This window comes from Pipra filicauda, unplaced genomic scaffold, assembly GCF_003945595.2.
Source record: "Pipra filicauda isolate LSUMZ 115617 unplaced genomic scaffold, ASM394559v2 scaffold354_size748207_pilon, whole genome shotgun sequence".
In the NCBI taxonomy this organism is placed as follows: Eukaryota; Metazoa; Chordata; class Aves; order Passeriformes; family Pipridae; genus Pipra; species Pipra filicauda.
Window position 1 is genome coordinate 593,685 of NW_024104481.1, and position 12,275 is coordinate 605,959.

The following is a 12,275-nucleotide window of genomic DNA, read 5'->3' on the forward strand; positions in this document are numbered from 1 at the left end:
ATCATTTTGCTAATATTTATCAGCTAAAAATGGTGAAGGTGTGTGGTACAAAGCCCACAAAAACCAAACCAACAAACAAAAAACCACCACTACTCTTGATCTCTGTAATCTTCGATCCCTACTTAAAATATTTTGCTGGGAGTAAAGTGCCTCATGTGTACACCATTTCTTTTTGAGAGCTTTATCCTGAACAGTATGTACTGGATCCCATGTGCACTGAAACTCTGCCACAGCAAACAAAAATTGAAAGAGATTTGCACCTCCCACGGGAACTGAAGAATTTGCTGAATTTTCTCTTTGATCACAGCAATCAGTGTGATAAATGCTGCTGTGATTTCATGCCTCAGAGGTCTGAATATTTCAAACAAAAGACAAAATTATCTAGAATACTGTGAAAAAATGCTGGTTCAGTACCCTGTGCATGTCAGAAAGTGGGCTATGTCTCTCAGTTTTCCAGAAACATATAATTTAGGCAACTCCCAAGGTGTCCAGAGCTGATGGTTACGAAATTCTGAGATAATCTGCCCAGGCAGATTCAGATATCCAGTAAGGGGTGGCTTCACTGATGCTCAGGCACAGCTTTATCTGTGGTGATCAGCCGAAATGATCAGATAGATGTGTCATGCAACACTGAGCTGCCCCTATCAACGTAAAAAAAATCCCGTGGCTGCAGTGTGGCAGTTTATACAGAAAACCAGGTCCCACTGCCTGCATTTATACAAAATTGTACCTAATGCCATGAAAGGGCCACAGGGAAATCAGAGAATCAATTAGTGCAACCTGGGAGTAGAAGAACCCAGACTTGCTCTGAAAAAGGGGAGCATATAGTTAACACCTTTGTTAACTATGTAGTGTTGATGCATGTTGATTCCTTGCTTTATCACTTAATTTATTCCTTTTACCAAAGTAATAGCATTTCTTTCTTTTTTAGGAGAAGTTTAAAAGCTTTCACATTAAATTACATCAGGCAGGTATGACACTATGTTATACGTTACCTGACAACCTGACAGTGCCTCATGCAATATGAGGTTAGCTAAATTATTATATTCCCTTTTCTCTGTTGTTACTTCCTTTATCATTACAAAGGACATGTGCAGATGTAGAAACAAAACAAAATTCCTAACAGGTCATTGAACAGTTTGTATTTTCCAAAATAACTCTGCTAACAATCCATTATATAAAATGCTACTGAGCAAATCCATGAAGTCTTAGACCTATATGAAGAGAAATTGGTCCTTGGTAAAGAAGGATTTAAATTAAAATGAATCTTTAGCCATGACAAACTGTTAGAATCTTTTTGTTACGTCTAAACTTATTTTATTTTCAGTAGTCTCCTCCTAGCAGCGTGGGATTCATTTGGAATTTATTTGTACTGCACTTTTGTTTTTCATGGGCAGACTTTGGTCCTTGACAGCTTTAACTCTGTTCTCTCTCCTTCTTCCCTACTACCTTTTTAAGATCTTCATCTGTTTCCTCCTCATTTTGTTTACCTTTCTTGTCCGATTTAGTTACAGTCTGAAGAGCTTTCTCTTCCTTAACTTTCGTTTTGGCCTTTATTAGGCCAGTTTCTGTTGGTTTAATCTCTGCCTGCTTGACCTTCTCAGCCGCCTTTGTTTCTCCTTTTCCATCCTTCACTTCCTTTTTAAGTTTTGCTTCCACTTTAGTGCTCTTTACTTTCTTCTCCTCTGCAGGTAATAAAGAAAAAGCTTTCAGTGTCATTCTTTCCCCCCAAAATAATACTCAGTGTCATTTATTTTATACTGTGCTATTACTAATCAGCATTTCTTCATTATTAACACCTTGATCAGATCTGATGAAAACTATAATCCCCTCAAACTGGACAAACTTAAACAGAAATATGAGATGCAAACAGGTTTTAACTTCAGTCCTTCACCAAGTACTTGACCGATACTAAATGAAGTAGGCTATGGCAAATAATATCAAGTGTTTCTAATGACAGTATGATAGTTATTATGGTATAAACTAGGGAGACAAATGTTGGTCATTAAGCAAACAAATACAGAAGGTACTTCCAGGTAAAATCTGAGTAAATTTAAAATTCAGAGATCAGAGTTAAACGCTGTTGTAAACTGGAAAAGTAGTTAGTGTGTGGCTATTTTTAAGGGTTACTTTCATGCACTGATTCTCCGTCTTTGCCCAAGAAGTTCATATTTCTATTTTCTTCATAGCTCTAAATGTCTTCATCTTTGAGGTAAAACTTGTGTGTGACCAAACCTATGTTTTCTGTAAGGCTCTAGACTTCTATTTCTATTAAGCCACTGGGCTGACTAGACTGATTTTATCAATATGTTAACAGAATAGATCTAAGTATTATAGATCAGAATGTAGATATTTGGGTAAGAGCATTTCTCCTTCTAAACAAAGCCACAGCACAACCAGGTATTACTGGCTAGTGAAGAATTAATTTCCTTAACTAGTTATAGTGAAAATATATGACAGATCACTTACAGATAGGCCTAGTTGTTTTTCGGGGAAATGGTGATCCATATTTTTAGTTCTCATCTTTGAAATTTTAACAGATTTTAAAGGGGATCAAGCATAGAATTAATCCCTGGATGTTCTAGAGACATTTTAAATCTAATCATATATTAATTTCATTTTAGTTTCATGTAGCTGATTTTTCATGCGTATTGAAAATCTCTGGTTGAATAAAATAAAGTTTATGCATTTTAATGTAAATTCGGTTTAAAAAATATAGATAAATAAATACCTTTAGGAGGAGGAGGTTTCTTTTCAGCTTTTTCATGTCTTTCAGGTTTGTCTTTTTGAGTTACTAGAAATGAGAACAATTGTATGTTAGGGAAAAAAACTCAAAAAGAATGAGAAAATATTGCAAAATCACAACAATATCCCTGGGAATTTCACATTTCCTTATAATTCCTACTTTTCAGTTTTCAAAATTCTTGCTTCTTTTTCTCAGGTCCACATAGTGGGGTAAAAAGCTTCAAAATATCTCTTGAGAGTCTCTAGCCAGAAGACAAATGAGTCACACAGATCTCAAGCTTCACTGGGAACGTTTATACTGTATATTTCCGAAGATACAAATTTGCTCATCTCAAATTCCGAGAATGAGAATATACGGACTTGATCTTCTTGTACTCCAGCCAAAAAGAAGCCATGTGGCTACATTTGTCTTACAAAAAGGTGGTTTTCTTAGCTTGGGCTCATTGTTGCACAAACAGAGCCACAAGTCTGGCACTCACTTCAGAGCCCAGCTTGAGTGAGTTCATGTCTGCACAGGATACACTGTGTAAACACACACTGCTATGTCGCAGAAAGGCTGACAAAATTTTATGCAGAGACTTCTATCTTTCCCCTCTTGATCACCATCCAGACAGGTTGCCAGAACAAAACAACCTTGAGAGTTAATTATACTTGTTTCAACCGACAACTACATAATAACAACATCCTCTCTAATTGAACTCCATCCTGGAATTGCTGCCTGTATGAGTTATGACTGATGTTTAGACTTGGTTTGGGCTTTTTTTAAGATAGCTGTTTCTTAGATGATGGGTTTAAATAACATTCATATCGCTGAGGCTTTCTGGAGCCTTTAATGGAGGCCGAAGAATTACCTTTGGTCTTTTTATTAAGAATAGAGAAAATCTGCTGAATGTGGGGGAAGCAGCCAATTTTCAGGATACCCATTCCCTGAGATTGGCCTGACTTGAATATCCTCATTTCCTAGGGACTGCAAGTGGTTGAAATAGCCCCTCAGCACTGCTGGTGGCTGATCTAGTTTAGAGCAGACCCCTGAGAAAAGGAAGGGGAGCCTGGCAATAGATAACTCAGTAGCACATTGCTAGAAGAAATGCACCTTTGAGTACACTGAGAACAACTTCCCTGGTGCCCTGAGTCCACCTGTAGGGACTCACACAGCAGGGAAACTACCCAAGTGAGGGCAGCATGACTGTATGTCAGATTGCAGCAGTAAATCTCCTCAGCTACAAAGTGTCCAAAGTCTTAATAAAATTTTTCAGCCAGTAACTGGAGTTATGGCTGTTATTAAACACATTAAAGCTCTAAGTGATTATTTGGTTAGCTGGCAGAAGATAAATGGATAAACAGGCTGGCTGCTCATTATCAGCTATCTCAGTGATTCTTGGAAATTATTTGCTTTTCAGATCTACACAGACGCTTTGGGCATTTATTTTCTCTGGATTACTTCAGTGTGATTTTGTTTTATGGAAAAAAACCCAACTCTACACTTTCAAGCTATACACTGAAAGTAGAAAAAATGAAAAAATATCCCTTTAAAAGAGAAACTGGACAATGGCTACCTTTCAAATTTTTTAAGTCTTCATTCTGCTTTCTCTCTTTCTTCACTCCTACCTTCTGTTCTACCTTTCTCCATAGAGTACGGTCAAGTACTGTCTGAACAGATTAAAATTAAACCTAATTAATTTATGTATCTCATCATCATGAAAGTAATCTGAATGTCATAACAGACCAATACTAAGACACATTGCATAGTGTTTTTTCAAGAGTTAACTAAGTAAAAAGAGGCAAAGACTGAAACTAAACTTCATTAAAGAAGTGTCTGCCTCAGACAAATATTTAACCTCAGAGAAAAACATTCAAATGTCAAGCAACAATAAATGTTAATCTTTAAAAAATGGCATAATAGGGTAATTTTAAATTGGGGGATTTTTAAATCCCCTGTCCATATCGTAGCAAAGATGGAATTATCAGTCAGAAAAATAGTGAAATTCACCTCACACACAATATTGCTTTAGAATATATATGATAATTACTTGATATGTAAATCTTAACCAAAGCCACTTCTGCCGTGGAGGACAGTGCAAATCGTGTACTGAAATTAAAATGTTACTGAAAAATATAAAGGCCAGAAAATGAAAATCTATTTTTGGATATGACGGAAGACCCAGACTGAGAGACAGTGAACACTCTTGCATTAGGTCTGCATCAGGTTGAAAACTGATACACAAGAGAAAACCTACTTTGCAGGCAAATTACTGAATCCCATTGCTGAGGAAAAGGCATCAAGGAATGCAAAAAAATTAGTAATAGGCTTAGTTCCTTAACTGTATAAGAATGATTTGTAATTAACTCTGTCCATCAAAACAAGAGAGCTAAGCAAGAGATATACGCTGAGTAAGACTTCACTCAGAGGCTGATCAAGACCTGCTCAAGCAGAAGTGAGAACACCCAAAAAATGTACAACATGAACCAAAAGAGATTTATATTTTAAATACTCATCTTCACACTCTCCTACACTATGTAAGCATTGAAAATCTAAAATTGTACAATATCTGAAGACAATCTACTTTACCTTTAGAAGGTGTTTTCTTTTCAGGTTTTTCTGGCTTTTCAGGTTTGTCTTTGTGAATAGCTAGAAATAAAAACAAACATTCTTAATGGCCATTTAGGAAGAGAAAAGTTGCATTTTAAGAGAGAAAGAGGAGAAAAAACGATGAAGAAACAAAACTAGGCACTAGGGTTATCCATGCAAAGAATGCGAAAGATTGATTTAGTTGCTGCTGTCTGCTGTTGATGCCAAAATATAAGATTCAACCTTTCAAAAATTCTTCTACCATTCCTGAGGTCTTTACCATTGGCTGGGGGAGGAGTGGCCTTTCTAGCTCAACTGTAATCCCATGAAAGAAATTAGTCAAGAAGAGTCATACTTATGGATGTTGTTTAGGGGTTCTTTTTTCTTTAATATATATTTGTATAATGTAATTTATTGGTTAATTTTAGTTTATTGTTATGTTTGAGCTTTCTTGTTTATAACTTTGGTTAATATCCGAAGGATTTGCTGAACTCCACAGAACAACTAACAGTTTTTCCAGCTATGAATGATTAACATTATAATTAATTACAGATCTAATTGCAATGACATTATAACTAATGCTCTTTGGGGTTTTTTGTTTGCTTTTAATTTCCACTTTACAAATTCAAATTATCTACACTGTAGTGACTAGATTTCCGGCTCAGGTTTCAAAATACACCTGAGTTGCACAGTAGTCACAGAGTGGTGAGTAGTCTGGAATATTCTCCTATGTGGGCTCTGATTTGCTAATTTTTTGCGATTAATGTTTACACAGTAACTTGTCCACAGGTATGCAGAACTGATATTTGCATGTGCTCATATTCCCTACAGGGACCATGTGTGTGAAAACACTCATCTCCCTGTTTGACTCTGATATATAAGATTATATTAAGAACACAAAAATGTATGCATGAGCATTGTGTTGGTGTTTAAAAAGAAAGTAAGAACTGTGGAAGATAAAACAGTGCTAGATTTTTTTTATTGCAAGTAAACACTGAAAGAATTAATCCTGCCCTATTCAATGCCTTTGAAATGTCCCTACACAATATTGCATTTAAAATGCTTTTTTTTTTTCTCATGGCCTGCCTCATTACCTTTGTTTACAGTCTATTAGGTGTTTTTTTCTTGGATGACCATAGTCTCTTAGCAACCATACTTATTGCAAGTGCTGGAAACACTCAGTGATTACCATGAGATTATACTAATCCAGAGTAGAAAATATGTTATCTCCATCCTTCAGAAAAAAAAAACCTCAAAAACATGCAGGAGGAATACAAAATGCTACTCCATCTGTAAGTCTGCAAACCTTTATATAATCTCATTATTTTTATTCATATTATTCTATAACTTTTTTTTCCAGTCAAGGGGATACATAAATGGAAATTGAGTAGAGAATTAGTTCTGGGGTATCTCCAAATGTGAAATAAAATCTGACATTAAATAATTACCTGCGTGCCTTTCCTTTTTTTCAAGTTTTTCTTGTCTTTCCAGTTTGTCTTTATGTGCCACTAGGAAAGAAAATGTTATATATATTAAAAAAAAAAAGTGGAAAAACTTAGGAATCAAAAATAATTCCGAAGCCTTATGAGACAAAATGGCACACTGTGTTACTCCTGAGCTATCCCATGCATATTTGTATAGCATACATCACACTTCATGGGTGTTAAGAGCCAACTCCGGCTAACAAGTTACTGCCATGGTAACATGCCTCAGCTGTTTACTACAGTAGCATCATCTCTTACAATTGTCTGTCAGTTCCTGAAGAGAGATTTTCAGAAAACTGTTGAGGACTAAGGCAGAGCTCACAGTAAATGCTGCTGCCTGCAATAGAAAGAGGACTTCACCCTGTCCACTCTGTCAGACATAGGTTTTAAAATTCCTGGAATGGATCCTGGAGCATAAGAGCATCACATGTACAAATGAGGCATCTATCACTTGCCAGATGACTTGAAATGGATAACCAGTAATGGATACGGATAGTTAGTAATGGACACTAGCTGAGATCAGTCCCTGGCAATAATGATCTCAGAACCATAATTAGGTGCCCAGTATGTGCAAAAAAAAGTGAAGACTAACATTATGACAGTGGAAACTGCATTATGCTGTCCACTCAGAGCACAATTTACACTCATTTTTGCTAAGATTTTACACTATAATTTTCCAGAAAATTAAAAATAAGCATGTAGATTTTAGAACACTTTAGAAAAGTCAGCTGTGAAACTGCAAGCTAGCTTTAACTCCTGTGAAGATTTCATTCAAGCTTAGGAAAACTCCCTTTGACAAACATGAGGAAATAACGAACTTTCATTACAGTACCATGAATTCCATATCTAAATGGAAGCAAAAGAAGAATGGTAGGGAATATTCCAGCTTTCACATTTTTTCAGCAATATAGTGATGAAATACATGAAAATGGGTTCCTGACACAGCTGACCAAGTCACTTCTAAGTGACTGAGACCCTTCTAATTACTCCCTGTGTCATTAAATAACTTTCCTAAACTTCATCACAGAATTTGATTATAAATTAGAATAGAATGCTATTTACATTCTCCATTATCTATATCTTGAAAAGACAATGTGTTTAGAGCAGAAAATAAGCAGTTGAAATACAGGGATGCAGTCTCTGGAGTCTCCCTGTCACACTACAGTGAAATGGGACTTGGAAAGACACATATCCATAGTCATTGTTTTGAAATTTAATGTACAGTCTGAAAGCAATGTTTCTTAGTGCTGTGAATACAGAGAGTCTCTACACACAGTAGTGTTTCAGAAGCAATTATGACAATATTTCACTAAACAAAACTAATATGTTAACTTTAAGATAAAATGCCATTAGGTATTAATAGGAATTATGGCAAGTTAAGTCAGCAGGACTGGAAGAGATACTAAGCAAGTTGGCAGATGACACGGAGTAGCTGTTGGCTGCCTTGAAGGCAGGGAGGCCCTGCAGAGAGACCTTGACAAATTAGAGGACTGGACAATCACCAACCATAGGAATTTCAACAAGGGAAAGTGCTGGATTCTGGACCTGGTATGGGACAACCCTGGATGTACATACAAACTGGGGAATGAGATGCTAGAAAGTAGTGCCACGGAAAGGGACCTGGGGGTCCTGGTTGATGGCAAGTTGAATATGAGTCAGCAGTGCCCTGACAGCCAGGAGGGTCAACTGTGTCCTGGGGGGCATCAGGCAAAGCATCACCAGCCAGTCCAGGGAGGGGATTGTCCCTCTCTGCTCTGCACTGGTGCTGCCTCACCTTGAATACTGTGTGTAGTTTTGGGCACTGCAATATAAGAAAGGTATTAAGCTCTTAGAGAGCATCTACAGGAGGGCAGTGAGGATGGTGAAGGGACTTGAGAGGAAGCCACATGAGGAATAGCTGAGATCTCTTGGACTGTTCAGCCTGAAGAAGAGGAGACTGAGGGGAGACCTCATTGCAGTCACAACTTCCTTGGTGGGGGAAGAGGAGGGTTAGGCACTGATCTCTTCTCTGTGGTGACCAGTGACAGGACCCAAGGGAATGGCCTGAAGTTGTGTCAGGGGAGGTCTGGGTTGCATATTAGAAAAGGTTCTTCACCCAGAGGGTTGGATACTGGAACAGAGAAGTGGTCACAGCACCAAGCCTGGTAGTTCAAGAAGCATTTGGATGATACTCTCAGGCACATTGTGTGACTTTTGGGAATGGGTGCAGGGCTAAGGGTTGGACTCAATAATCATTGTGCGTCCATTCCTAGTCAGCATATTCTGTGATTCTGTGTATAGTAGTCATTATTCTTTTTCACTGATTGTCTGAAATTGGATGGGATAATTTTTTTCCCGTTCCAAGAAACTTAAAAAAAACATTAAATATTGTTCTCTTGTGAAATCAAATTGATGAGTTTCCTGTTTTCCACATAATAGCCGAACTCCTAAAGACACATTCATGTTTTAATATTGGACATTATTGGTTTTGCAATGTCGTTTCTCAAAATTTCAGAAAAAATTCCTCATGTTACCACCATTCCATTTTCTAGTAATAAATATTCATTCCATCAGAAACCTAAATTTATATGCCTACCCTTAACCTCTAAATTTAATCTTGTTAACTCAATGCATTTTGAGTTACCTACATAAAATGGGAAAGCTTTAATCAGAGATCATTAGAAAGGACTAGTCAAGTACAGATTTCAGGAAATGTACATTCGCTCAAGTTGTGTTCTTGGCCTGAGTAAGTCTGCTGTTGCTGGATATCCAGTCTTCCCTTTTTTTTGAGTGATTTATTATGACCACTGGCCTATCTGCTTTTCCAGAATGTGTTTCTTCCTCCAGCCCAAGACTACATTAGCCAAATTTGTTGCAAAGGACATGTTCTCAGAAGATTTAAATTGTTTCGACAATTAGGTACCCTCCAAGAAAGTTTCATTTTGCTACAATATCCCTCACAAAAGGCAATGGTGAGATTGTGGCTCTTGGAACCCAGAGTTAACTCATGACTCATGGGTGAAGAGTAAGCTGTATCCTGATTCTGACTCCTGCAACAGGCAGATCTTAATCAGTTGTTGGCATGCACCACCAACAGAAAATTAATAAATCTCTCTAAAACCTGTCCCCAATGTCTCTGAAAGGAATTCGAAGGATTTTTTTTTCTAAGGAGGGTCTCCAAAGTAGAATATCTCCGGGGACCGTGTCCAGTATATTGTAACTTACTCATTACATTTTTCTATGAGTATTCTCAATTACAAATATCATGCTTGGATTTATTCAAGAATTCAAAATATTCTGTGATTCTCTGGTAAGAATAAAAAAGACACCTATTTATGCTCTGGACATCTTTGACATAAGTTAATAATGCAGTAAAAAATTATTCATTAATCTCCAGATATAATTTCAGACTTTTTGTACAGTGATGAATTCAAAGTGCTTTTAAAGTCCTTGTTCTCCTTCCAGCTGGCTTTCACAACACCTCCGTCCTTAAACATAATTGGGATCTACAAGAACAGTCTAAGAGGCAATAGATTAGACTATTTGAACCACTGGTAGAAAGATAAAGAATATAAAATGCTGAATACATACCCTTTAGGGGTTCCTTCCTCTCAGTTTTTTCTTGTTTTTCAGGTTTATCTCTGTGAATTGCTACAAACAAACAATAAATAAATAAATACATCCCAGCTCACAATAAATTTGTAATCTAGAGGTATTACGTGCCTTTATTATCTCACAAAAGTTATCAAGGAAAAGCATTTGTAAATTCAAATAATGGATTTTAGCTCTGAGTCATGGGTACTTGATGATATATAGACCTTCTTAATGTCAATTTTTAATTCCAGGTCCAAGAGAAATATTTTTCTTTGAATAAGCTTTCAGATGTTAGACTATATTTTTCTGAAAGAAGTGATTATTCAGCAACCTTAATCCAATCTATCTGATCTGTTTTGGTCCCATTACACAAGCACCCTGGCTCTAAGATTTCTGACAGAAGAAATTATTTTCAGTCCTTGACAGCATTGCTTTCTATTCTTAACCAAAAAACCTGCCAGCATATTGCTTTCTATGCTATTTTTTCTTTATTTTTAGCTGCTACTTCTGTCACAGGGTAGATTAACAAGAAAACATCTCTTTTAATCAGTGTAACTTCAAGAAGAGCAGCTGTTTAAACACAATTGACTGCATGTCCTGCTAGAAGCGGGCAAACATGAGTCCTTATGGACTCTATTGCCTATGCAGCTTTTTGGCGTGGTTCTATCCCACATCCTAATGATTTAGGTAGACATTTCATTCTTTGTCATTCCTTGTCAACTTGTACTACTAAAAGACTAGAATTTTGCAATTTCACGGAAAAATTATTTTCTTCTCAATACTCAAGTTTCTGTTAACAAGTAAACCCCAGAAAGCAAAACTTTGATTAAAAGACAACAGTGAGCTTTATACACAAGCATATTAATGCTTTTTCATCCATTCGTTTTAACAGCTTTGTAGCAAACGTCATTTCACAGAAGTACAAGCATTATTTGTTAAGTATTTCTGCACTAAAAAATAGGTCATTGTCCGTAAGAAAAGTAATTCAGAACATTCAGTAAATTCATTATGTCTTATATGTGTTTGCATTATCCAAATACATTTCTAGTCATAACAGGTAAATTATTGTTGATAACAAATAGCAGTACAGTCGAAAGAGATTGAAGGGAGATTCTTCAAAGCCTTTAGAAATATGGACAGCAAATTTACACCAAAAAAAAGCAGACTGTGAAAAATGCAGCAGTACCAGCAATGTATTATTGAATGAATTACAGACTGTAACTCATTCAAGTGCTTTAGGACATCCAGTAGCATACCAAGGAAAAATCATTCTCCTCTCTATATATACCACGTAGAACTTACTGAATATTTTTTGCAGAAATTGTAGCATGCTTTTACATCTTACATTTGTATTAGCAGATGCTGGCTCTGTACAAAACACTTCAAACCAGTGTATCGTCAGTTTTGGCTGGGGCAACAGAACAGTTTTGCTAACAACAGTTCTGTGATGATCCATGTAAGTGAAATATGAGCTTTTGCACATTCAGACAAAAGCCCTTGTAGTGTCTATGCCAAAAAACACAGATGGACTATTCAGAACAGACTTGTAATCAGAAAGCTTGTTTTTAGCCACAAGATATCTTATTTGTGTAAGAGAGACTGTTGTGGACATGATTTGAAAAAACCCAAAGCAAAACAAAAAACATAACACCAGAAAATGAGCCTTGAATGACACTAACTGAATTGAGTGTCAGCAGGTCTGAAAGTCGACAGAAAAATTTAAGATTCCTTCACATCCTCAAAGCAGTATAAAGCACTAAGATGTATAAAGTTATTAATATTGGTGTGGACTAGAACTAAAACCGTGGAGAAGGCATCAGTTGTCCCCTTCCTGAGAAGTAAAAACCTTGATGTATCTGGGCAGGGAGCCTGGAATGTTGATAAGCAGAGACCAGGCTGGCATA

General features: G+C 36.6%; 1 protein-coding gene across 1 annotated transcript in view; it reads right to left on the reverse strand.

Annotated features, from left to right (window-relative positions):
• Positions 1-12,275, reverse strand: part of TRDN (triadin) — a 111,056-nt gene that overhangs the window by 37,433 nt on the left and 61,348 nt on the right. Inside the window, exons 7-11 of the mRNA XM_039384440.1 lie at positions 10,369-10,428; positions 6,763-6,822; positions 5,315-5,374; positions 2,732-2,794; positions 1,491-1,685 (exon numbers count right to left, since the gene is read on the reverse strand). Coding sequence (XP_039240374.1) covers positions 1,491-1,685; positions 2,732-2,794; positions 5,315-5,374; positions 6,763-6,822; positions 10,369-10,428 — 438 coding nt within the window. The remainder of the gene's footprint in view (positions 1-1,490; positions 1,686-2,731; positions 2,795-5,314; positions 5,375-6,762; positions 6,823-10,368; positions 10,429-12,275) is intronic.